Genomic DNA, 26,740 nt, shown 5'->3' on the forward strand with positions numbered 1-26,740 from the left:
GTGTGTGTGTGTGTGTGTGTGTGTGTGTGTGTGTGTGTGTGTGTGTGCGTGCGCGCGTGCGCACGGGCTTATCTCCTTTACTGATCTTTTATATTAACCTTTGCTACTATGAAATACAACAAACATATGAAATAATGCATAACTATGGAGTGTAATGAATGATTATAAAGCATACCCATGAACCCACCAGCAAATTCAAAAAGAAAATGTGACCACTGTCCAGAAGACATCCCTTCCTGTGCTTCCCCCAGAGATCCTCAGATTTCTTCTGTATTTTTCTTTATCGTTTACTACTTTGGATACACCCTTAAAAATATAGTTTAGTTTTGCCTGTTTTTGAACTTTATGGAGATAGCATCAGACTTATGTATTCTTCATGTTTTGCTTCTTTCGCTCACTAAAGATGCCGAGGGCCCCAGCCATTTGCAGTAGCAATCGGACTCCGCATCCACGGGCCCTCACGCCTTTGTGCTTTTAATACTTTGTTAAAATGATAAACCTTATAAGATCCATCCATTTATTGCAGGTAACCCTGGTCTGTTCATTTTCATTCCATTTTATGCATTTACCACAATATGTTTTGTTTTGTTTGTTTGTTTTTGAGGAAGTTAGCCCTGAGCTAACTACTACCAATCCTCCTCTTTTTGCTGAGGAAGACTGGCCCTGAGCTAACATCCATGCCCATCTTCCTCTGCTTTATACATGGGACACCTACCACAGCATGGCTTTTGCCAAGCAGTGCCATGTCCGCACCCGGGATCCAAACCTGCAAGCCCCGGGCCGTCGAGAAGCGGAGCATGCGAACTTAACCCGTGTGCCACCTGGCCAGCCCCACTACAGTATGTTTATCCATGCAGTTATTCTAGGCATTTCTGGATATTACAGACAGTAGCCTGAGCCCAGTTATGTGTGTCCCCTGGGGCACAGGTCTGTGCCTATGGTAGTTGAAGAGGAGGGTGCTTCTTCACCTTCAGTAGATAATGCCAAACTGTTTTCCGAAAGTGGGAGTTCCAGTCTCCACTCCTGTTAGCACTGTAGCGTGTTCCTGCTGCTCTACTGTCTTTCCATTATTGGTATCCTTAGATGTCCTTTTCTTTATTTTTTCCACACTTCGTGCTTTTTCAGCCTGATAGGTCTGCAGTGGAATCTCCTGTGGTTTACACTGTGGTTCCTGATTACCTGCTGAGGCCAGAACCTTGTGCTGTGTTTATTGGCCATTTGTATTTCCTCTTTGGTCTGTTCAGGTCTTTTGCTTGTTCTTCTGTTGGAGTGTTAAGCTTTATATTCTGAATATGAGTCCTTCGGTGGTTATATATGGTTTATGTGTTATAAGTGGCATGTCATTTGTTCTTTTTATTAGCAAAGTCCTTAATTTTTCAGTCATTAATCTTTTCCTTTATGGTTAGCGCTCTCTTTTTACTTGTTTAAGAAATCTTTTCGTACTCTGAGGTCATGAATGCTAATTCTGTTTGAGAAAGCATTCCCAAAGTGGGACTGCTTGGTCAAAGAGAATGTAATTGGACTTGTTTTCATGACCCTCCAGGCAGGGCCACATGAAGCATCATAAGCGTTTTTTAATTGACTGACTGGACCCATAGCTCTCCCAGAACCACACCCACCACAGTAGGAGGCTGAGTCTCCTTCCCCCATGTCCCAGAAAGGTTTCTTACAAGTAAATGAGATTAACTGGGGCACCAAAGGAAACAGTAAAATGCAAAGGAAGTCAAATGGGTGTTTATAGTAGCAAGGGCTATCGTGTATCATATGCCAGACACCATGCTGAGTGTACATGTGGTGTGTAATCCTTAAAATAACCTCTCAAAGCAATTTTATTTTATCCATTTCACAGATGAGGAGTTTAAAGCTCATCAAGAGTAAATATTTTGCATGAAACCCACTTCTGAATGGCTCCAAAACAGGTTCTGCTTCTATTTTGGCATCCTAAAGCATTGTACTCAGGATACGGTTGGGGGATATGGGGTGAGGTAGTACATGCCGAATGCTTGATTACAAAATCAACACCCTCCCTTCCCTTCTGTTACTCTCCGTGACCGGGGTGGGGTGGGGTAGGGTTGGGGTGTGGAAAGGTGTGAGAGGCTCCCCACTGCAGGCTGCTGCACCAGGGAGACTTATGCCTAGAAATGCCAGTTCCAGAACTGGGTGCTAGCTTTGCTTTCCTGCCCAGGTAGTGAGTGGAAAACGTCCTGTGCTACTGTCTTCCCATCACCATTGTTTTCTCCCTGAAGCCATCCATGCAGCAGTACAGGTTGATGTATTAATTAGGTTATAGCCCAGTCACTTGGTAAAGGGTGTTTTGTTGTTTTCCTCTTCATTATTTGACATGCCAATGTAAATTATTTTTATAGGACTAACAGGTTCAGTCTTTCAGAGAGTATATGAAGGGTGGCTACTTGATATGTGAATTCATGGTACAATCATCCCCCTTCATCCACAGGGACACCTTCCAAGACGCCCAGGAATGCTCAAACCACCAATAGTACCAAACCCTATATCTACTATGTTTTTTCTATACATACATACCTGTGATAAAGTTTAATAAATTAAGCAGAGTAAGAGATTATCATCAATAACTAATAATAAAGTAGAATAATTATAAGAATATACTGTAATAAAAATTATATGAACGTGGTCTCTCAAAATATCTTATTGTACAAATGTAATCCTTTTTCCATCTTAACTAAGCACTTATGCACTGTTGCCAGAACTTCTGCAGTTCAAGCTGGGACAGCAATACGAACACGAATTTCTTTTTCCTGCTTCACAATTGCATGGGTAGATTCGTTCTTACTGTAGATCTTAGCAACCTTAGCATACAATTTTTTTTCTTTCCTTATTAAGTTGAGAACTTTCACCTTTTCACTTAAAGGAAGCACTTCATGGCTTGTCTTTGGCATATCCAGACTGCCAGCATCACTACTCTTGCACTCTGGGGCTATTATGCAGTAAAATAGGGGTTACTTCAACACAAGCACTGCAATGCTGTGACGGTCAGGCTGATAACCTAGAGGGCTACTAAGTGACAAACAGGCAGGTGGTCTGTACAGCTTGGATCTGCTGGACAAAGGGGTGATTCACATCTCAGGTGGTATGGAGCAGAACGGCACAAGATTTCATCACGCTACACAGAGGAGTGCACAATTTAAAACTTATAAATTGTTTATTTTTGGAATTTTCCATTTAGTATTTCTAACCGTGGTTGACTGTGGATAAGTGAAACCACAGAAATTAAAACCACGAATGAGGGGAGACTACTGTAAGAGAATGGATTGTAAGGAGGCAAGTTTTTTTTCAAGTGTCAGAGCACACTTGTAATAATATTAACAAACATATGTATCTATCAAGAAATATAGCCTGACAGATTTTGTGTGGAAATGTAGGAGTTCCTCCCTTCACACTGGTGAGTGAGAGGATCATGTGACACTTTTGAAATGTCCCACCTGGGACATGAGAAAGGACCAAGAACTGTTTGCTGAGATCCAGATAGCAACCTGTTGCAGGAGTTCCACATTTCCCGTGTGTGTAATTTAGTGTGTGTGTGTGTGTAATTTCCTGTAGAAGTAGAACAGAAATGTGCAAAGAACTTGTATTATATGAAGTTGTACTAGTTAATATTTTTATATTGCAAATCTTGAGGAAAGGGTTGAGATTAGGAAGGACATTTTTTAATATAACTATCAGATATCCTGTAATATGTGAGGCATTCCAGAGTTACAAATTTATCTTACATAGTCATATAAATTTAAGCAGTGATTCAAAGGAATAGTGCAAAAGGCTTAATTTCAGATGTGTATTTAATTTCCTTTTTTTAGTCTCTCCAACTAGCTACAAGTTGAAAAGTATCTTCCTGAAATTCAGTAAACTAACTTTGGAAAATGTTTAGTGATTCCCCACATTTGTAAGGTATTTGTGGGATATTCGTAACAGAACATGGTCTTTGGGGTCAGAATACCTTATTTGATACCTTCCTGGCTGCTCAACCTTAGGGAAGATACGTTCCTGCACAGGTGGTTAGAGAGCAGCTTGGGGACATGCATATAGGTGTTGAGGCCTGGACCCAGTGAGTGGTACATTCTCAGTGAATATAATCATCCCAGTAATATTATTGAAAAGCTGTTTTATAGTGTGCATTCCATCGTTTTACAATAGCTTGCATCATAACAATAGACGGTTTCAATATGAAATAACTTATTGAAATTCAGCCATCAATCAGAACAGCTTGTTCTGAAAGCTCTCTGCATCTTTATAAGGATGTTTATGTGAACTAAGGTGAAAATGAAATATATAATTTTCTTAGTATTCTCAACTTTGTTCTGCTTACCTTCCAGAAATGTGCACCAGCACGTGTACAGTCTCTGTCTCCGAAAAGCTTCTGTGCAGGGCTGGCCTCTCCAGGGCCATAGACCCACTCCCGTGAGTCAGCAGAGGTCGTGCGGGTAGCAGCATGCATGGCTCACCCAAGGCGTGGTGGGCGCACACATCAGGGGAACATGGAGCTAGTGCTCCACGTCTTGCCTGTCTTAACTTAGGAAAAGGAAGAGCGGGCATTCCAGAAGAAGGGTGTTGAGGGTAAACTAGCTTTCCCAGCCTCTCTCTTCTCCTCTCTCCTAGCCTTGCTCTGCCCACTGGGCCCTGTGTAAGCCTTCCAGGAAAGATGACAGCATTACCATTGGATGGCAGCAATGCCTAGCCCTTTGTTTCCTGGAAGCTTTGAGATTTTTGGGGGTGAGAGCTGCTAGGAAAGGGAAGAAATATAATGTTTGTAGCAAACTGATTAAGCCGAGCTGAAGAAGGTTTAACACTAGATGTATTTCAGTCAGGGTTAGAGGTCTCTTTGCTGGACACCCCTGTCTTAAGTTAATTATGCTTTTTAGTAACAGCTTTATTGAGATGTAATTTACATACCATAAGATTTACTCTTTTAAAAATAGACAATTCACAAATTTTTTTTATATTCACCAAAATTGTGCAACCATCATCACTGTCTAATTCCAGGGCATTTTTATCACCCCAAAAAGAAACCCCAAACCCATTAGCAGTCACTCCCTATTCCCTTCAACCTCTGACAAACACTAATTTGCTTTCTGTCTCTACGAATTTGCATGCGCTGAACACTCCATATAAATGGAACATAACAATCTGTGGGCTTTTATGTCTGCTTCTTTCACTCAGCATAATATTTTCAAGGTTCACCCATGTTGTGGCATATGTCAAAACTTCATTTTTTTAACGACTGCCTGATATTCCATTATGTGGACATAATACCAGATTATTTATCCATTCATCAGTTCATAGACATTTGGGTTGTTTCCACTTTCTGGCTATCATGAATAATAATACTGCTATGAACATTCATATACAATTTTTGCATGGCCATAAATTTTCAGTTCTCTTGAGTAGATACCTCACAGTGGGATTGCTGGGTCACTGCCAAACTGTTTTGCAAAGAGACTGCCCCATTTTGCCATCTCATCAGCATACTGATACATTTTAATCACCGATTAAAGAGGTTTAATCAAACCTCTTTGAAGGAAATGCATTTCAGTATCAAGGCAAAAGTTTGTTTAATTCATTCAAGGTGGTCTTTTATGTAATGAGAGTGACATAAAAGGACATGAAGTGACATAAGCTACCTTCTGGAAGACAATCTTTTTTGTTCTTAAATTATGTCTATATGGTATCTCCAACTAGCAGAGAATCTGACGCTAGATTAATTAAATGAACAAGTAAGACTAGGTGAAAAAATTTGTTAGAAGCCGCAAATTTCTTAAAAGAAAAATCAAGGCATATGAAAAATTCTCACATGGAAGCATTGAGGGACAACTTCCTGTGTGTGACAGGTGCTAGTGTTGTGTGCGCCTTCAGTGTGCAGTTCTGGAAAGTAAAACTGGGAAAGGAGTTGGGTGGCGCTGTTAGCACAGCATGCCTAGACCCACACGTCTCACTCCTTCATCTGAGTGTTAAGCGCCTCTTGTGGGCCAGACCCTCATCTGGGCGCTGAGGATTCCACAGATAACGGACACACACCGCCTGCTCTCAGTAGGGACACAAGCAACACTAACTAAGCAAGTTGATTTCAGATGCTGACAGAGCCTGGAAGAGAGGATGAGGTGGGGTTTCTGGATGGGCGGGAACTATCTCAGACTGACAGTAAAGACCCTTTCGTCACCCCCAGACTTAGCCTGTGGTCTTGCAGGGATACAGTTCCACATGTGCACAACTCGTGGTTCCTGAGTGGTGGTAACACACTGTGGCTGTTGTGCCCAGCTTGAATGCTCAGGACAGAGCTGTGAGCACCCCTGGTACCACCGCAGCAGCAGGCTGTTCTTGTGAGTAAACAGCCTATTAAACAATGAAAGCACATCTTTAAAGATACTCATTATCTAACTCCGAAGATACTTAACAGTCTCTCGGAAGAGGAAAGCCTGGGAAAGGGAGATGGTGAATCTGTTTTTTTATTCTGCACTCATTTTGGGTCTAGGAGATGTGAAGTGATGGTTTGACGTTTCCTTCTTCTCTTTGAGCATTTTCACCTATACCAAAGAAAAGTCATCGTGCTTAGAAAGATGAACTCTGCAACATGACTTTCCCTTTCCTTTCTTTGAGAGAGGGTGCCAGTCTCCTGTCTCCTGTTACCTACAACATAGTAACGAATTCCATTACTACTCGCTCTCTTTCTCTTGTTTAGTTCCTTTAAAAAATTTCTTTCTATGACTTCTCTAGTTTCACATTTTTCTCTCCAGACTCCCTTTCAACTGTAGCCTCCCCTCTGCCTGGCCAAGAAGCACCTTGGGGAAGAGACCAGTGTCCCCAGGTGTATCTGCACAAAGCTCTCCCCCCAGCCTTTCCAGCACCACCTTCCGAGGACAGGCCCAGGGCTCCATCTGGGAGTATGTGCCCAGCTGCCCTCCAGTGCAGCTCTCCCAGGCCTCTCCTGTTACCATGCTGACGTTCAGGATCACCTAGGATGCTGTGATGCCCTGTGCTGGAGCAAACGAGATCACATTGACCCAGATGATACCTGTCATGAGAAAGTTTAAAAATGTCACTGGGTTCTGATGGGATGGTTTGATCTACAGAAGGCTTCAGCTTCTAGCTCCTGGTAGTAGCCCCTAGAACCTCTGTGCTCTCCCATGGTGTGGTGTGTGTATGGCATGGAAACTGAAGAGAAGGTCATGACACTGCCAAAAAGGGAGCCAGCCAGAGACGTCAGCCTTGCCAGCCCTGCAAGACCCCAGGCACCTGGCCATGTGTGGTGGAGGGAACATGTGGCTAGAAGGCCTCTGAAGAAATACTTTCTTTTTCTGTCAGTCTAAACTACTCTGTATTACTAGAAAGTATAACCTTGAGCAAGTCAATTAACTTGCTATGATTTTTATCTGTACAAATAGGGTTATCATGAAACAAACAATTCATGTAAAATGCTTAAAACAGTCCTGAGCCCATAATAGAGTACTAAGTAATCATTACTAGCTTTTTATGCTTATACCTGAATTTTCAAGAGTTCACATCTTCCTAGAAAAGAGGATTTCTTGCTTTTCTAGAATTTCTAGTGTGATTTCGAACACCCACAAGTGACACTCCTCTACCTATATCTCACACCATATTCTTGCACAAAAGTTAACAGTAGTTCTTGCAGGAGTAGTCTCCTCCTGACTGTTTCATCTTTGCTATTCTCTTTGGCACTGATGTTACATTCAGGCTAGAAGCCCAGCAATACCTAGAGGCAGGCCTCCTCCACTGGGTGAGCAGGTGCCCCAGCCCCCAGCGTGGCTGTGACCACACAGCCATCTGGAGACTCACCCATTCTGAGGAACTCACTCCCTGCCAGGAAGACATCTTCCTCAGGATTCCCATAGGTCCTTCTCAACACTGCAAATTGACACCCGCTCCTAAAACTACTATTCTCTTGTTGAGTGTTGGGCCACAGGAAAGTATAAAGTGATAAGAAATGTTATATCATTTGCAAGTAACCCAGATGCACTGACCTAGTTTTACAGAGATTAGGAAATTATCTTTGCAACTCAAAATAATATTCCTGTCTAAATTGAGCACTATTAATAACAATCCAGCAATTAGGAAGAAATTATTTCTTGAACCTCATTGAGATTATATCTAAAAGTACAACTTACCAGAAATGCTTGAAGCCTGTTGTTTTCTGATGGTGGGTGGCAGCTCTGGCACATAGAGCCAGTGCTATGTGAGGAGCCCTTGTCTTCCTCTGATGGCAGGTCCTATTATCAAGTGCACAGAGGGAGATAAAAGCAGAGAGAAGATGGTAGAGTTGATCTTGAACAACACTAAGGTTTACAGAACAGTTCTAAACTTCAGCCCCGTGTTTGTAATTTTTATTGCAAATGAATTGAAATGTTCAGGTCGGTTTTGTTTTGTCTTAATCAATACCCAAAGCCTTTTGCAGCATAAAAAGAAGTCTTCAGGCGCCAGCCCAGTGGCACATCAATTGGGTTTGCATGCTCTGCTTTGGCGGCCCAGGGTTCACTGGTTTGGATCCTAGGCACAGACCTACACAGTGTTTATCAAGCTATGCTGTGGCAGGCATCCCACATGTAAAATACAGGAAGATGGGCACAGATGTTAGCTTGGGGGCAATCTTCTTCAGCAAAAAAGAGAGGAGGATTGGCAACAGATGATAGCTCAAGGCTAATCTTCCTCAAAAAAAAAAAGTCTTCAGTTGTCCAAGCTTATATTATCAGTCTGCGGAAGGCATTTATCATAGCTAGTTAGCTGTTTCTAGCTAGTCCATACTGCTGAACTCCCATAGAAAGAGCATATGCCTTCTTCCCACTCTTCTCCTTTAGCCACTGCAAGCTTCACCACCCTCACCTGGTGCTGAAGACTTTAGAGTCATGTTTCCTCCTCAAGCAGAGACACATGGCAGTAAGGAATGGTAGCAGCATTAAAAATCAGAGAATCGTGGGGCCGTCCCGGTGGCACAGTGGTTAAGTGTGCATGTTCTACTTTGGTGGCCCGGGGTTCGCTGGTTTGGATTCTGGGTGCGGACATGGCACTGCTTGACAACCCATGATGTGGTAGGCATCCCACATGTAAAGTAGAGGAAGATGGGCACAGATGTTAGCTCAGGGCCAGCCTTCCTCAGCAAAAAAGAGGAGGATTGGCAGCAGATGTTAGCTCAGGGCTAATCTTCCTCAAAAAAAAAAAAAATCGGAGAATCACAGAATCTTACAAGGGAAGAAAATGAGATCAAGAGAGATTTCAGGACTTGCCTGCATTACAGATGAAAGGTGTCCTCTCTCTATCCTGTTCTGTCTCTGGCACTGCTTCAGAGTGAATGCCCATCTCCAACAGCATTGGTGGGGTTGGTAATTTGTAACCCAAGCCCTGAAGAGCTTGAGGTGGCAGTACTCCCTTCTGACCAACCCTCATCTCTATTGCAGTCCTAACTCTCAGTCAATCTATGATGCCCTATAATTACAGTTCAAAAAGTGATACACCCATCCTTATTGTATCTCTCCTGAGGGGTCTCTCCAAGGGATTTTTCATAAGAAAGAATGTGTTCTAAGAAGGTACCTCCTACACTTCCAATAACTAGTCAAACTTAGGAATGACCCTTGCTTTAGAGAGAGTAGAAGAGTTGAAAATAGTCTTAAAGGAAATCTCTTATCCCACATCCTGCATTTGCTGTTGATCACAGGAGTGCCTTTGAAGAGAGTGTACTTTGCACCCATGAGTAGCTATATCACTAGCTTATTCTATGTAGTATTTTGCACACCTAGACTCTCTTTGCTACCTGTGTTTGCTTTCTCTTGGGAAAGGTAATTCCTCAAGTCCATCTACCTGTCCCACTAGGAAAGTTCATCTTTAAGTAACCTTTGTAATGATCTAAGATTTAATGAAGTTTGCTACAATAAAAGCCTGTTGGCAGATAAATTATGACAGTACTATGTGAACCAATTTCTTGAGGATATTAAGATATCTTTTTTCCGTTATTTGTTCTCAAGATTATATGGAAGACAAAAAGTATTTGAAATTTTATTTCCAGCCTTAGCAAATCATTAGATAATAAGAGAAAAGTCTTACTCTCTCAGTCATGTTCTGCCACTTATTTTACTCACCAAAACAACCAGTCCAATTGGTAAAACCAGGCATTCAGCTTCAAGCAAATGTGCCCAGAATAATGAGAGTGGATTTGGGTTTTTTTTCTCTAGAAGTCCATATTGGTTTGCAGTCTTTGTAATCCTGCCCCAGCCTTTCTTTGAGTGTAAGTTCATCATTAGGGGCCTGTGTGTGTGTGTGTGTGTGTATATGTGTGAGGGAGAGAGAAGGGGAGAGAAAGAAGAAATGAAAGAAATCAGTTTAGAGGAAATTGAGGGAAGATTGCAATGTGAATTTGACCTTTAAATGTCAGCCTTGTTGTCTTCATCCAGCTTTTCCAATGTCCTGTCACTGTCATCACATTCTCCATATGCTCTTCATTGTACTCACTGTCCTGGATGTCCTGTCAGAGTTGTTTTCTATGTCAGAGCTGTTTAAAGATGTTAAGTCCAATGGTAGATTCTGATAAGGTGCTGCAAAAGTAAATGGACTAGCCAGCACAATAAGGCAAGAAAAGGCAGAGAGATCAGAAAGGAAGAAATAAAACTGTCCCTATTTGCAGATGACGTGATGGTCTATATCAAAATTCCCAAGGAATCTACCCAAAAAAAAAAAAAAAACCCTCTTAGATCTAATAAGTAAGTTCAGCAAAATTTCAGCATACAAGATTAACATACAAAAATCAATCACATTTCTATATACTAGCAAGGAAGCTTTGGAAACCAAAACTGTAAATAGCATTTACAGTTGCCAAAAAAAGGAGAAATATCTAGGTATAAATCTAACAAAACATGTCAGGACTTGTATGCTGCAAACTACAAAATGCTGATTAAGGAAATCAGAGAAGATCTAAATAAATGGAGAGATATGCCATGTTCGTAAATTGGAAGATTCAGCATTATAAAGATGCCAGTTTTCCCGAAAAGTATCTGTCAGCTTAATACGATGCCCATTAAAATCCTAGCAAAAATTTTTGTAGATGTAGACAGATGTATTCTAAAATTTATATGGAAATGCAAAGAAACTAGAATAGATAAGATAATTTTGAAAAAGAACAAACTGGGAGAAATCAGTGTACCTGATTTCAAAACTTAAGATATGGCTATAAGAGACTATGGCATTGGTGGATGGATGGACACTAATCAGTGGAGAGAAGAGAGAACCTGGAAATAGACCCATGGAAATATGGCCAGGTGGTTTTGACCAAGGTGCAAACAAAGCAATTCAGTGGAGGAAGGATAGTCTTTTCAACAAATTGGACGTTCGTAGGCAAAAAATTAATCTCAACCTAAATCCCATACCTCAAAGTGGATCTTAGTTTAAGTATAAAACATAAAACTATAAAATTTTTAGGAAAAAACTTTGGGACCTAGAACTGGGTGAAGAGTTCTGAGACATAACACCAAAAGCATGATCCATAAAAGGAAAAATCAGTGGGGCTGGCCCAGTGGCGCAGTGGTTAAGTTCGCATGTTCTGTTTCTCAGCGGCCCTGGGGTTCGCCGGTTCGGATCCCAGGTGCGGACATGGCACTGCTTGGCAAAAGCCATGTTGTGGTAGGCGTCCCACATATAAAGTAGAGGAAGATGGACATGGATGTTAGCTCAGGGCCAGTCTTCCTCAGCAAAAAGAGGAAGATTGGCAGTAGTTAGCTCAGGACTAATCTTCCTTAAAAAAAAAAAAAAAGGAAAAATCAGTAAGCTGGACTTTATCAGAATTAAAAACTTTTTATTCTGCGAAAGAGCCTGTTAAGAGAATGAAAAGGCAAGCTACAGACTGTGAGAAAATATTTGCAAGTCTCTTATCTTAGAATATTTAAAGAACTCTCAAAATTCAACAGTAAACACACAGAAACACACACACAAGAAGTCCAGTTAGAAAATGGTCAAAGGACGTGAACAGACATTTCCAAAGAGGATATACACGTGACAGATAAACACGTGAAAAGATGTTCAACATCACCAGCGCTTAGGAAAAAGCAAATCAAGACCATGGTGAGATATCTCTACACTTGTATTAGAACAACTAAAATAAAAAATAGTGACAACATCAGATGCTAGCAAGGATGTGAAGAAACTGTCTCTCATACCTTGCTGGTGGGAATGTGAAATGGCGTAGCCACCCTGGAATATAGTTGGCAGTTCCCTTAAAGAAAATGAACATAACTTCCTCTAGCAATTGCACTCTGGGCATTTTTCCAAAGAAATGAAAATCTACATTTGTACAAAACCCGTACACAATTGTTTGTAGCAGCTTTATCTGTAATAACCAAAAACTGGAAACAACCACAATGTCCCTCAAAAGGTGAATGACTAAACAAACTGTGGTCCATCCATACCGTGGAATACTACTCAGCAATAAAGAGGAACAGACCATTGATACTACAACTTGGATGGATCTCAAGGCCATCATGCTGAATGAAAAAAAACAGTCTCAACATGTTGTGTACTATATGATTCCATTTATGTAACATTCTCAAAATGACAAAATTATAGAGATGGAAAATAGAACAGTGGTTGCTAGAGGTTTGGGATGGTGGTGGTAGTGGGGAGAACTATAAAATAGGAGCATGAGGGAGATCCTTGAGGTGATGGAATAGTTTCATATCTTGATTGCAGTGGTGATAAACATAGATGTGTTTATCATGTATGATAAAATGTTGTAGCACATGTAATACCAATGTCCTGTATTTATATAAGAAAGTGGGGGGAAAGGTGCACAGGATCCCTCTGTACTATCTTTGCAAGCTTCTATGAATATAATTATTTCAAAATCAATTTTTTAATCAAATTAATGATTAAATGGTTATAAAAATAGTAATAGTTAAATAATTGTGAAGAAAGGATATTACTTCTTTGGGGGTTTATTTGAACATGCAGATGGCAACCTAATAATACCAATAATAGCAAAAGCAGTTGCCATTTATGCAACACTCAGGCATAAAAGGCACATTCTCTCTAGTCTCCACAACCACTCTGGAAACAAGTCCAAGATCCTACGGCTGCAGGGTCACAGCTGAGCTCAGACCAGGCCCATATGTGACTAAAGAGGATGCTCTTTCCACTATAGGACAGTTCTCTTTACTGCTTACCACTGTTTTAGCAGAACCCTAGCTTTTTGGTTTTCAGAATAGATTGTAAAAGTTATACATGCTCTTGTTAAAATTTCAAAGAATCCAAAAAGCATAAAGTAGAAAGTAAATGTAGGAAAAAACTCTACTAAGAGTTTTTTACAAATCCTTCTAGATATAAAATTTTGTTTTCAAATTTTAAAAAATATATATATTTACCTTAAAAGCAAAATTGGATTTATGACCCTCACACATTATCAGGAATGTAAAATAGTACAGCACTGTGGAAAACAGTTTGGCAGTTCCTCAAAAAGTTAAACACACTTACCATAGGACCCAGCAATTCCACTCCTAGGTTATCCACCCAAGAGAATTGAAAACATAGATCCACACAAAAACTTGTACACACATGTTCATAGCAGCAGTTTTCATAAGAGCTGGGAAGTGGAAACAACCCAAATGTCCATCAACTGATGAATGGATAAATAAAATGTTATTTATGCTTCCCATGGAATATTATTTAGCCATAAAAAGGAATGAAGTACTGATACATGCTTCAACATGGATTAACCTTAAAAACGTTATACTATTTGAAAGAAGCCAGATACAAAAGGCTACATATTTTATTCCATTTATGTAGAATGTTCAGAGGAGGTAAATCCATAAAAACAGAAAATAGATTCGCAGTTGCCAGGGGCTGGAGGGAATGAGACTTACGCTTAATGGACACAACAGGAGTTTTATCTGGAATGTATTGAGGGTGATAGGAAGGTCCTGAAATTAGATAGTAGTGAAGGTTGCACAACTCAGAATACACCAAAAACCAGTGCACTGTACCCTTTCAAAGGGTGAATTTTTTGGTATGTGAATTATCTCGATTTTAAAAATTGGATTTATACCTTCTATATTCCCGTGGTGCAGTAAAGACTCGGGATGTTCATGTTGTATCACGTCTTATGCGGAAGGGGGTGCATCTCTTTCCATGAACTATCAGCAGTTCCTAGAGACTCCAATCAAAACGCTAGATACTCTGGGGCCAGCCCGGTGATGTAGTGGTTAAGTTCACGTGCTTAGCTAAGGTGGCCCAGGGTTCGCCAGTTGAGATCCTGGGTGCAGACCAGGATGCGCTGCTTATCAAACCATGCTGTGGCAGGCGCCCCACATATAAAATAGAGGAAGATGGGCATGGATGTTAGCTTAGGGCCAACCTTTCTTAGCAAAAAGAGGAGGATTGGTGGCGGATGTTAGCTCAGGGCTAATCTTCCTCAAAAAAAAGAAATAAACACTAGATACTCATTTTTCATGGTAAATACAATTTTTTTCATGTTAAAATATACATAACATAAAATTTACAGTTTTATCCATTTTAAGTGTACAGTTTCATAAGTATAATTTTAATATGTGCATACCTTTCCATTTAAAAAGTTTGTGTTACTATAAATAAAAATATAGCTGTAGGAAAATATAGCTATTAGAAGCTTTCTGATTTCCTCAGATGTGAGTTTAAGAAAGGTTGTTGGGCTCAGCCAGCTCCTGCTGTGTGGTGTGCCTCCTGACTCTGAAAGTAGCCATGTGTTCTTCAACTCATACTTTCAAGCCCTTGTTCCCGGAGCTCCCAAAGTGGGTGCCCAGAGGAGGCTGTCCCTGATATCCATGCATGTGCCTGTGCTGTCCGTCCTTCTCCACATGTGACTGCTCCAGCTTCCAGGTTCTCTTCTCCTCTTCCTGTTCTTCAAATGCAACTGATTTTTACATGACAGCTTGAAGTACCAGGTAAAATCATGACTAAGTGTGGATTTCCCTTCAGTGATTATTAGCTTCACCTACTGAACCTAAGCTATCTTGAATCTGCTGTCAGAGAGCTTCTGACTACTGCAAAACCTCATCAAGTTAATAACTACGTAGAGAAAATGATCACTTTGTCCAGCTTCCTTTCTGTCTGCTCCATTTTCCAAATGCCCCAGATATAATGATTAAAGAATTTTTTATTAATTATCTGAATTTTGATTGTCACAGTTTAATGACCCAGATTTTTCTGCAAATTCATTTTATGCAATCTGTAAATTAAGATATATCCTAAGAAATTCATTCTGGCAAAACAATGTTTTCAGATTTTTATCGTGTCATAAACATAGTGACTTAATCTGTATGTCCTTTTTTTCTCTACTTTAATTCAACATTTATTTTATTTTTGAAACTTTTATTGAAAAGACAAACTTTTGGTAGCCTCTACCCTGTCAGACAGCTTGTTTGTTGTTTTAAACATGTTTCAAAGGATTAGCAGGCATTTTGTCCTGTCCAAAATGCCCATAAGACATTTGGTCCATAAGACATTTGGTTCATGCCAAAAGGTCCTTGACATTTGGTCCTGTTCAAAATGTCCGTGAGCATATTTGGTCCATGCCAAATTGTTTTGGACAGGACCAAATATCAAGGACCTTTTGGCTTGGACCCAATGTCTCCATGAATGTTTTGAACAGGACGAAATATGTCCAGATTTCTAGGGCCTTTTGGCATTGACCAAATATCTGATGGATGTTTTGGACAGGACCAGATATGACCAGATATCAAGGACCTTTTGGTGTGGACCAAATGCCTTATGGGCATTTTGGACAGGACCACAGGACCTGCAAGGGCTGGCTTTTTTAAAAGAATGAAGGGCTGGCCCCGTGGCCAAGTGGTTAAGTTCGCGCTCTCCACTGCAGGCGGCCCAGTGTTTCGTTGGTTCAAATCCTGGGCGCAGACATGGCACTGCTCATCAAACCACGCTGAGGCAGTGTCCCACATGCCGCAACTAGAAGGACCCACAATGAAGAATATATAACTATGTACTGGGGGGCTTTGGGGAGAAAAAGGAAAAAAATAAAACCTTAAAAAAAATAAAATAAAATAAAAGAATGAGTTTCTGTGTAACAAAATGAAACCTCATGCTAAAATGAATAGTAAGGAATGAATTGTAGTGGGAAGAACAATACATTTTCACTGTGCCAAAAGTTAGCTTCAGCACAACGTTTGTCCCAGAGGCTGGAGTCATTTAAATGAATGCCCAGGACGAAGGCTCTGGTTCACAAAGCAACAACCATCTAAACCATGTCTATTTTTAAAAACAGTAGAGAGGCTCATTTTTTATGAGACCAAGCATTTTATTTACTGCATGGACATCCTTTACCTAAGAATCTGCATTAAAATATAAATGTGTAATGTGTCCAAACTTTTAAAATTAACCATTAGCATCCTCTAAATAAGTAAACATCATTAAATTCAAATAGAACTTTTCTAAGGCTATATCGTAGCCTATCATTTCTCAAAGAAAGTTCCAAGAGAATACTTGGTTTTTACCATACTCTTTAATTTTATTCTGTTCCTTCACAAAGTGAGTCTGGGGTTAAAATCCTGTCTTCAACTGGGAAATTTTTGAGCACAAAACAGCATAGAAGTTAATAGCCTAAACACTGATGATATAAATAATTACAAGAATATTCGATGGCGAACGTATACTGAGTAATTATTCTGAGCATAGAAACCCTAACAGGTGCTGTCCATGCGTTATTTCTTTTACTCCTTGCAGTGACACCAACATCGAGGTACTGATTTCTTCCCATTTTAGAGAAAGGGAGATGGAAGGTCCAAGAATGAAATGACTTTCTTAAGGTTTCACAGTGTGCAAAAGGCAGAGCTAGAGCTCACACAGGTCTGACTCAAAGGCCCATGCTGTACCCCATCCCTGTCAAACAAGAGGCTTGAGTAGAGTCTTACCTCTGTCTTGGAAATGCAGTCAGATCTAAGGCGAGAACTAGGGGCATATTTATTTGTGTAAAAAATTACCGTTTTGTCTTCCAACATTGCCTTTCTCCAGACTACAAATAGGAAATGAGCATATCAAATATGCTAGGTCTGATGTCTATAATGAAGTATATAGGTGGTTATGATAGCGTATGTCAGTTATTCATTCACCAAGTCTTTTGACCACCTTGTCTGAGCTGGGCACCTCTCTGTGTCAGTGGAGATGCAGCAGGGACCAGATAAGTACCTATCCCTCGGGGACCTTACATCAGACAGCAAGAGGACAGGGATGGAACATGAGTCAGGTGGTGTGCTCAGTGGAAAGAAATGAGCCTGGGAGCAGGCGAGCACATGGGCTCATGGTGAGCAGCTGTAAGCAGGATGTTCCAGGAGAGCCTCCTGGGGAAGGTGACATTTGAAGAGGCCTGAAGCAAGCAGACAATGTCTGGGGAAGAGAGGGGCAGCAGCATGCCCAGCTCCTTGGTATTGGGAGAAGGGCAGCAAGAGATCAAATGGGCTAACTTCTGAATCTTTCGAGGATGGCTCTTCCTGACTTCATCCAGCCCTGGGTCCCCGAGCCCTGTCCTGTCACTCACCCAGAGAGCTGCTGCAGAACACTTCTCAAAAATAACTGGGCGGGGGGAGACGGTAAATTTTCACTGGGCAGTTCTTTTTTAGCATGTGATTTTCCCTTTTGGTTATTATTTTTGTGCTAGATTTTGACCCAGAACCTGATACTGACCCTTGGTGTTTGCCGTAGGCCACACACTGCATGAGGTGTTTCCATCATAATTGGTGTGAGGACCCAAAAGAGATGGGTAAATGCTTTGTGTCTTGTTCAAGTAGGATGCTAAGACCCTCATTTTCAAGTTCTGAGTTTTTTGGTTTTGTTAACTGCCAGATCCCTACAGTGCTTGCTATTAAATATTGAAAGAAATAAGAATATGTAACATTAATTATTAAGGCCATAGCTTTTAGAAAAGTAAACAGCATATTATACATTAACATTATTGAAACTTAAAGTAAAATCTAAGAAGGCTTTGTGATATATTTTCTTTTTTTTGGCAAGTAAAGCAGTCAGTATTATTTTTAATTGTAGTAAATGTACATAATATAAAATTTACCATCTTAACATTTGTAAGTAGTGTTGAGTACATTCACATTGTTGTGCAACCATTACCACCATCCATCTCCAGACCTTTTTCATCTTCCCAAACTGAAACTCTATACCCCTTAAACACTAACTCCCCATTGCCCCTCCCCCAACCCCTGGCGTCTACCCTCTCCTTTCTGTCTCATAGAGTTTGACTGCTCTAGGACCTCATACAAGTGGAATCATATAGTATTTGTTCTTTTGTAGCTGACTATATTCTTTATTTTAGGTAACTTATTGATCATTTTTCTTATTATATGAGTAACATATAGCTGTTTTGGAAAAATATAGGAAATACATATAAGCTAAAGGAAGAAAGTAAATATCACCTCCAAGCTCTACTCAGATAACCACTAAAAACATTTTTATATCTTTCAGTCTTCTTTTCTTTTGGTCTATTATATGTAGGTACATGCATAGATATATACATAGAGAGAGACATTATAATTTGTTACCTGCTTTTCACTTAGCAACGTATCATAAACATCTTTCCATGTCCTTAAATATTTTCTATGTAACCATTTCAATGGTTGTATAATATTTCATTCTGCAGATGTATCATAATTTAATTAACAATCTTCCTCTTCTTGTGCAGTCAGGTTTGAAGGTTTGTCTGTCTGTCTCTGTGTCACTGTCTTCCCCATCTGAGTCACCACTCATCCCAAATGGTAGCTCCTTGGCATTAGGGATGGTGTCTGTTCAGCAGATCTACATAGGACCAGCTCATTGACCAGGTATTTAATAAGCTATGTTTGGTGGTAAATACCTTTGACAGCATCTTCTCTTTTTCCAGGACAGCAGGACTTTTCAGTTTGATTGACATCATGTGGCCTCCAGTGATATCTCTGAAAGCAGCTGGCTACACCCAGGCCTGTGAAGAGGTAAGCCAGCATCTGAAGAGCTCCCCCTGAGCACGGCCTGCTCTGTGCCAGGTGCTGATCCAGGTACCACCGCCATAGTCCACATCCCCAAGAATCCCAGGTCTTGTAATATGAACCAGGACAGAGATTCAGATCTACTTGTCTCACTCTAAAGTCCAAGCTTTGGCTCCTCTTTCTGCTTTGCTATACTATATTCTTCTGGAGGTTAATTTATGATGATGTTTTTAAACCACAATCATTGCATGCCATCGCAACAGTAAGAGCCTTAGCCTCATACTAAACAAGACACAGGGTGTGTTCCCCACCACCTTTCAGTTGCTAGTAGAAACAAAATTCAATTACCAATTAGAGAAGCTCACATAACCTAACAAATAAAATCCATGGATATTTGTACAACCACCAGGTTAACCAGGAATTTCTGTTTTCCTTACTCCTCAAATTGTTTATGACACTTGCTCACAAGTAGCAAAATTGACTGACTAAAATGTCTCCCTCCTGGGCCTTATCCAGCAGGCTGGCCAGTGGCTGCTTTGGGCCATACCTCCCAAAGCTGAACACTGGGGCTGTCTTGTGTCTGTAGTAGCTAACTTCTGAGCAGAGAGCTAGCACTGTGACTGTGTACTGTGCTATACCAGCAAAATGGTGGTCAAAAATGCCCATTTCTAGATTATTTAAGAGGAAGAATTTTCTAAATGGTGTTTTCAGTATGCTCTGAGGAATAAATCCCTAATGAAATCTTGAATGGTAATAAATTCAAAAGTACAAAAGTTTTTATACTTGGTCTCAGAGATAAACCATATAATCCATTTCTTATATAGCCTTCCAGAGATATGGTATGCATCTGTGAGTGAATATATATATATTAAAGAGTAAATTTTAATAGTGTATCTGAGTCTTTTAACAATACATTCACGCTCTACCTTTGCCTTTATTTTAAGCAGGTAAAAGCTCATCTCCCTCCTCCTAGCTTCTGTTACGTCCTCACTGCTCATCCAAATCTGGGACAAATTGATATAATTGAAGAAGACCCCATTTCTAAGCTTTACCGGCCTCCAATTCCTCACTGCTTAAGAGAAATTCTCCAGGTAACATCTTCGTTTCTAACAAGGTCTTCAGTTCCTTGTGCTGTATTTGTGTGCTTTGTGTGATGTTCCTTATCTTTTTAAATGCCTTTCCAGACTGATGATCTCAGTACCTGTTGCAGTTTCTATGCCAGAGTGATTTATCAAAGACCACAGGTAATCTCTCTCTCTCTTTCTCTTTCACATAGGGTGTTATAATGTATAAGGTGTTATAAAGTTTGTTAAAGGATAATCTCTTAGAAATTAATGGAGTACCAAAATAGAAAAGCATTTTTAAAGTCCAGTTATGCATGCCCCATGCTGAAGCAGTAATAAATCCATTCCTTGTGCAGGTGTGGACTGCCAGCCACTGCGTTAAGTACTCAGGTATAAAACAACTCAGGCATAACTCTGCCCCAAAAGATTCTCAGTCCAGTAATGTGTTCCTTTCTGACACACAGGCAGGTTGAAGAAAGGAAAGAGAAGCTGAAACCTTGTTTACGGGGTGAAAGTGGGAATCTCAGGACTGAGCTATGCAAAGAGCCTTCCACAGTTGGAGGAAACTCTGGTCCCTGTGAGGCCTTGGGCGGTTCTAGGGAGCAGCAGCCTAGAGGAGCTTGGTTTTTGCTTCCTTGCCACTCAACAGATCAGCCAGGAGTGGACAAGGGAAAGAGATGTTCTTGGCAAGCTGAATACATGTCATAAGTTCTGCAAGAAACCTCTGCTGGACCTTGGCTCAGAGGAACATACATGTAAATCTGTCACCTGAGAGATATATAGAACCTCCTGTTGTTCAATCCTGACGCAGGAAAACCTTTTCTCTGTTCACCTTTTAGTCATTTGACAGCTAATTAATGTCTCTCCTGAGGAATAAGAGAGTGATTGACATTAGTCATTCAATAGAGCGCCCCGTGACCCAGACCAGCATCAGTCTCAACAGGCAGGAGGACAGGCCGCCAGCGAGGACAACATCCAGGTGCCTGATGTATCTCTTACTTTTCAAGTCTGAGGCAAACCAAAGGCTGATGGCGCACTTCTCTGCCCATCGTCTGCAGGACACTCAATATGTTAAGGCACACTTGGCACCTGGCACATTCCTGTTATTCTAAAGCACGTTCCTGGTCGTGGGACTGTGACATCAGGCAGTGATTCACTATGCAGCTACCATTTATGCTGCAGATAGAATTCTGTCCTGAGGGGCACTATAAATAGCAATCTTGTGGCTGTTATTACTGCCTACTCCTGCCCACAGCCCTCCAGCTACAACCAGAAGTGGAGAGCAAAGAAAGGAGGTGTCCATGGGGCCGGCCCGGTGGCACAGCAGTTAAGTGCACACATTCCACTTCAGTGGCCTGGGGTTCACCACTTCGGATCCCAGGTGCAGACCTATGCACCACTTGTCAAGCCATGCTGTGGTAGGCATCCCACATAAAATAGAGGAAGATGGGCACAGGCCTTAGCTGAGGGCCAATCTTCCTCAGAAAAAAAGAGCAGGATTGGCAGCAGATGTTAGCTCAGGGCTAATCTTCCTAAAAAAAAAAAAAAAGAAAGAAAGAAAGAAAGGAGGTGTCCAATGCTCACAGCATGGCCAAGCCTCAACCATCTGCCCCAGTGAGAGGGTAGCCCTCAGGCAGAGAATGACAAACTACAGGTTGTCTGCCTCTCTGGGTAAAGGAACCCTGCCTCAGGGCTGGCTGAAAACACTGATCCCCTCCTATTCTGAGTTTTCTGCCAAGAAACAGGCTCCCATCAGTGCAGCTGCAGCCTGCCAGAGAGTATGGCTTTCAGTGGGTATGTATACTTGAGATTGGTGGTACTTAGTCAGGAAGTTGTCAAGGACCAAGAACCCAATGGAACAGATTCCTCAATTCACTAAAATTCTTTATACCTCCTGTATTCTGCTTTTGTGGGAAAGACAATCACCAGAAACCAACTTACTTGGGGAGAAATTGAAATAAGCTAAGTCCTGGGGCTACTATGTAGCTAACCCAGTCACCTACACATGCTACAGTGACAGTTGACTTTTAGAATGGCACCATGAGTCACTGCAAGAACCTGAGTTATCTAAAAAGATTCAGTTGTATTTCCATGATACTAATGACTAAGTCATAAAAGTGAAAAAGATAGATTTTTTTATATTTAACTTTTATTTTGAATAAAATTATTCAAAATTTTTAGATTCACAGTAGATTGCAAAGAAATATATAGGGAGGTCCTGTGCACCCTTCCCCATACCACCCTCCCATACCCACAGTAACCACAGGACAATACCAAAAGCAAGAAACTGACATTGGCACAATCCATAGCTGATTCAGATCTCACCAGTCATACTACATGAACTTGTGTTTGTATGTACCTCTGTGCAATTTTGTCATGTGTGTAGCTTGCATAATCTCCACCACAATCATTACCCTCAGCTGTATCACAGACTCCCTTGTGTTCCCCTTTATAGCCACACCTACCTCCTTCCCCATCCCTAACCCCTGGCAACCACTAATCTGTTGTCATCATTATAATTAAGTTATTTTATGATGATTACATAAATAGAACCATGAAGTATATTTCGGTATTTGTTTCCTAGGTGTGCCATGCAAAGTACCAAAAAATAGATTGCTTAAAACAACGAAAATTTACTGTCTCACACTTCTAGAGGCAAGACATCCAAAATCAGTATTGGCAGGGCCATGCTTCCTCCGGCAGCTCTGGGGGAGAATCCTTCCTTTCCTCTTCCAGCTTCTGGTGTTCGTTGGCAATCCTTGACCCTCCTTGGCTTGTAGATGCATCACTCCAGTCAGATGACTGTTTTCACCCTGTGTGTCTTTACGTGGTCTTTCCTCTGTGCCTGTCTGTGTCCAAATTTCCCCTTTTTATAAGAATACCAGTCATATTGGATTAAGGCCCACCTATAATGATTTCATCTTAACTTGGTTAAATTTGTAAAGACCCTATTTTGAGGTTTCGGAGTTAGGACTTCAATAGATCTTTTTGATGGGACACAGTTTAACCTGTAACAACTCCTTTTGAGATTGGCTTTTTTGAGTTAACATAATTCTCTAGACAGTCATCCAGAGAACTAATGAGGTTGTTCATCTTTTCATGTGTTCATTTGCCATCTGTATATCCTCTTTGGTGAAGTGTCTGTATGTGTCTTTTGCCCATTTTGTGATTGGACTGTTGTTTGTTTACTGTTGAGTTTTAAAAGTTGTTTATATATTCTGTATACAAAGCCTTTGTCAGATAATATGATTTGCAAATACTTCTCAGGGTCTGCAGTTTTTCTTTTCATCATTTTTTTTTAAATTTTTTTTTTTATTAAGATTGTGATAGATTACAACCTTGTGAGATTTCAGTTGTACATTATTGTTAGTAATGTTGTGGGTACACCACTTCACCCTTTGTGCCCTCCCCCCACCCCCCCTTTTCCCTGGTAACCACCAATCGGTTCTCCATGTCTATATGTTAACTTCCACCTATAAGTGGGGTCATATAGAGTTTGTCTTTCTCTGTCTGGCTTATTTCGCTTAACATAATACCCTCAAGGTCCATCCATGTTGATGCGAATGGAACAATTTGGTCCTTTTTATGGCTGAGTAGTATTCCATTGTGTATATATACCATATTTTCTTTATCCAGTCGTCAGTTTCTGGGCATTTAGGTTGGTTCCACGTCTTGGCTATTGTAAATAATGCTGTGATGAACATAGGGGTGCATGGGATTCTTGGGATTGCTGATTTCAGGTTCTTAGGATAGATACCCAGTAGTGGGATAGCTGGGTCATAGGATATTTCTATTTTTAACTTTTTGAGAAATCTCCATACTGTTTTCCATAGTGGCTGCACTAGTTTGCATTCCCACCAACAGTGTATGAGGGTTCCTTTTTCTCCACAACCTCTCCAACATTTGTCACTCTTGGTTTTGGATATTTTTGCCAATCTAACGGGTGTAAGGTGATATCTTAGTGTAGTTTTGATTTGCATTTCCCTGATGATTAGGGATGATGAACATCTTTTCATGTGTCTCTTGGCCATACTTATATCTTCTTTGGAGAAATGTCTGTTCATGTCCTCTGCCCATTTTTTGATCAGGTTGTTTGTTTTTTTGTTGTTAAGCCGTGTGAGTTCTTTGTATATTATGGATATTAATCCTTTGTCGGATAAGTAGCTTGTAAATATTTTTTCCCAATTAGTGGGCTGTTTTTTTGTTTCAATCCTGTTTTCCCTTGCTTTGAAGAAACTCTTTAGTCTGATGAAGTCCCATTTGTTTATTCTTTCTATTGTTTCCCTCATCTGATAAGTTATAGTGTCCAAAAAGATTCTTTTGAAACTGATGTCAAAGAGTGTACTGCCTATATTCTCTTCTAGAAGACTTATTGTTTCAGGTCTAATCTTTAAGTCCATTTTGAGTTTATTTTTGTGAATGGTGAAAAAGAATGATCGATTTTCATTCTTTTACATGTGGCTGTCCAGTTTTCCCAACACCATTTGTTGAAGAGACTTTCTTTTCTCCATTGTAGGCCCTCAGCTCCTTTGTCGAAGATTAGCTGTCCATAGATGTCTTTTCATCCTTTTAACAGGATTTTTGCAGAGCAAAAGTTTTTAACTTTTATGTGGTCAAATTTGTTGATTTTTCTGCTTATAGATCATGCTTTTGTTGTCAAGTCTAAGACAAGTCAAATCTCTTTACCTAGTCCTGGGTCCCAAAATTTATCTATGTTCTTTTCTAGAAGATTTATAATTTTACATTTGAGTCCACGATGCATTTTGAGTCAGTTTTTTATAAGGTGTGTGGTTTTGTTCAAGGTTCATTTTTTTTGCCTAAGCATGTCCAATTGTTCCAGCATTATTTGTTGATAGGCTACCCTTCCTCCATTGAATTGCTTTCACAACTCTGTCAAAAATTAATTGAGCATGTTTGTGGGGAAGAGATCTATTTTTAATAAAATTTTAGCAATAAGATTGATAGTACTGCTTTGAATCATTTGGGTTTTTTGTCTTTTTACAGAGGATTTTATTACTGACTTTGTTCATAACCCCAATGGTAAAGATAACTTGATAGTTAATTTCAAAGGAAATTAGACCATTTTGGTTCATCAAGAGATTGGAAGAGACAATAAGCCAAATCCAAGCTATTTATAAAAAGTATCTAAAATCTTTGAAGACTGTCAGAAGAACTTCCAACCTCAGATAATCTTTTAGAAATCTTTGTCCTTCCTGAGATATCTGCCATTTTTTTAAAATGTGATTTTGCCAATTGTCCCCCCAAAAATCCTTTACAACTCTATAGTCCAATAGAGGATCATGTGTAGTACTTAGCTGTCATGTCTCTCTCATCTCCTTCAGATAAAACGTTTCTTCATCTTTTCTTTTATGATCTTAATATTTTTGAAGAATAGACATCAGTTACTTAATAGAATGTCCCTCCATTTAGATTTTCCTGATGTTATCTCAGGAAAAGATTCAGGTTATGCATTTTTGACAGGAGCACCACTTAACAATACTATGTTCACATCAGGAGGCACACAGTTGATTTGTCCTTGCGCCGTGATCTTTTATCAGTTGGTTAAGATAGTGCTTTTCAGGTTTCTTCACTCTAAAGTTAACTAATAAGTATTTCATCTATATTAATTAATAACTATGAAAGAAGTATTTTGTCAGAAGATACATTAAGACTGTATAAATATCCTATTTCTTATGAAACTTTTACCCTCTCATTTTAACATCCATGTGATTCTTGCCTGAATTATTACTCTGATGGTGGCCAAATGAAAACTTTCTAATCCCAGCACTTCTTCTATATTTATTAGTTGGCATTCAGCTATAATTAGGAGCTTTTCATTTCCCTGATTTATTTATGTATTCACTTATTTATGTCAGTATGGGCCAATGGATTCAGTTTTTATCCAATGGGTTATGATATGTTAACTATCATTTATTTTGATGCTCAAATTTCCCCAATTCAAGCCAGCTCCTGTGTCCTTTGGACATGTTTCCATCATTCTTTGAGTACTTCCTGACTTTCTGACACAGTAAGATGTTTCAGACTCATCTTGTATTTTCTCTGCTCTAGAATCAGCCATTTCTTTAAGGAGCCCTGGTTGATTTTAATGGAGAATGGCATTAGAAGACAAGATCTGGGTATTAGGTGGGCTCATTGCTATGGGGATGTCATTGCTTCTAGGTCCTCTCAATGAACAGAGCAAGGAGATATGTGTGTGTATACTTATGCACACAGACACATAAATCCATATCTCTTTCATTCTTTCCATCTATCTCTCTATCTCTATCTAAAATCATGATTTTACACCAGTACCTCCAACTGTAGACCATTACCACAGAATTGTCTTTAGGTTTCCCCATTTTGAAATTTATAACTCCCTTATCTAACAGTGAGAAACCTGGCTTTCATTTTCCTCAATATAACTTACTCTAACTTCCTGTATGCAGTCAACCTCCCAACCATGTGAGCTGCCTCCTCCGTCCCAACCCACAGCTCCTAACTGTGCAAGTCACCTTCTCTGCCCAGTCAGCCAGCTATGTGAAATCCTCAACCTGACCACATCGTTCACACCAGCAACACCAACTAAACCTCAAGCCAGCCAGATTCTCATGGCCCAGCCCTGCTGACCATGAGGGTCATCCCAGTGAAATCCTTGGCCCCATTCACTTGAATCCCTGAATCCTAAACCCTGACCAAGGAGAACAG

General features: G+C 40.3%; 1 protein-coding gene across 9 annotated transcripts in view; it reads left to right on the forward strand.

Annotated features, from left to right (window-relative positions):
- The window catches only part of SPIDR (scaffold protein involved in DNA repair), a 466,088-nt gene that overhangs the window by 415,737 nt on the left and 23,611 nt on the right, over nucleotides 1-26,740 (forward strand). For 8 of the 9 annotated variants that reach the window (XM_046641898.1, XM_046641893.1, XM_046641895.1 and 5 more), the window contains 3 exons: nucleotides 18,890-18,977; nucleotides 19,916-20,062; nucleotides 20,156-20,215. In XM_046641898.1, the coding sequence (XP_046497854.1) occupies nucleotides 18,890-18,977; nucleotides 19,916-20,062; nucleotides 20,156-20,215 (295 nt within the window). The remainder of the gene's footprint in view (nucleotides 1-18,889; nucleotides 18,978-19,915; nucleotides 20,063-20,155; nucleotides 20,216-26,740) is intronic. The other variant, XM_046641894.1, reaches the window with a different exon arrangement.

Source organism: Equus quagga, chromosome 16 (assembly GCF_021613505.1).
Source record: "Equus quagga isolate Etosha38 chromosome 16, UCLA_HA_Equagga_1.0, whole genome shotgun sequence".
Lineage (NCBI taxonomy): Eukaryota > Metazoa > Chordata > Mammalia > Perissodactyla > Equidae > Equus > Equus quagga.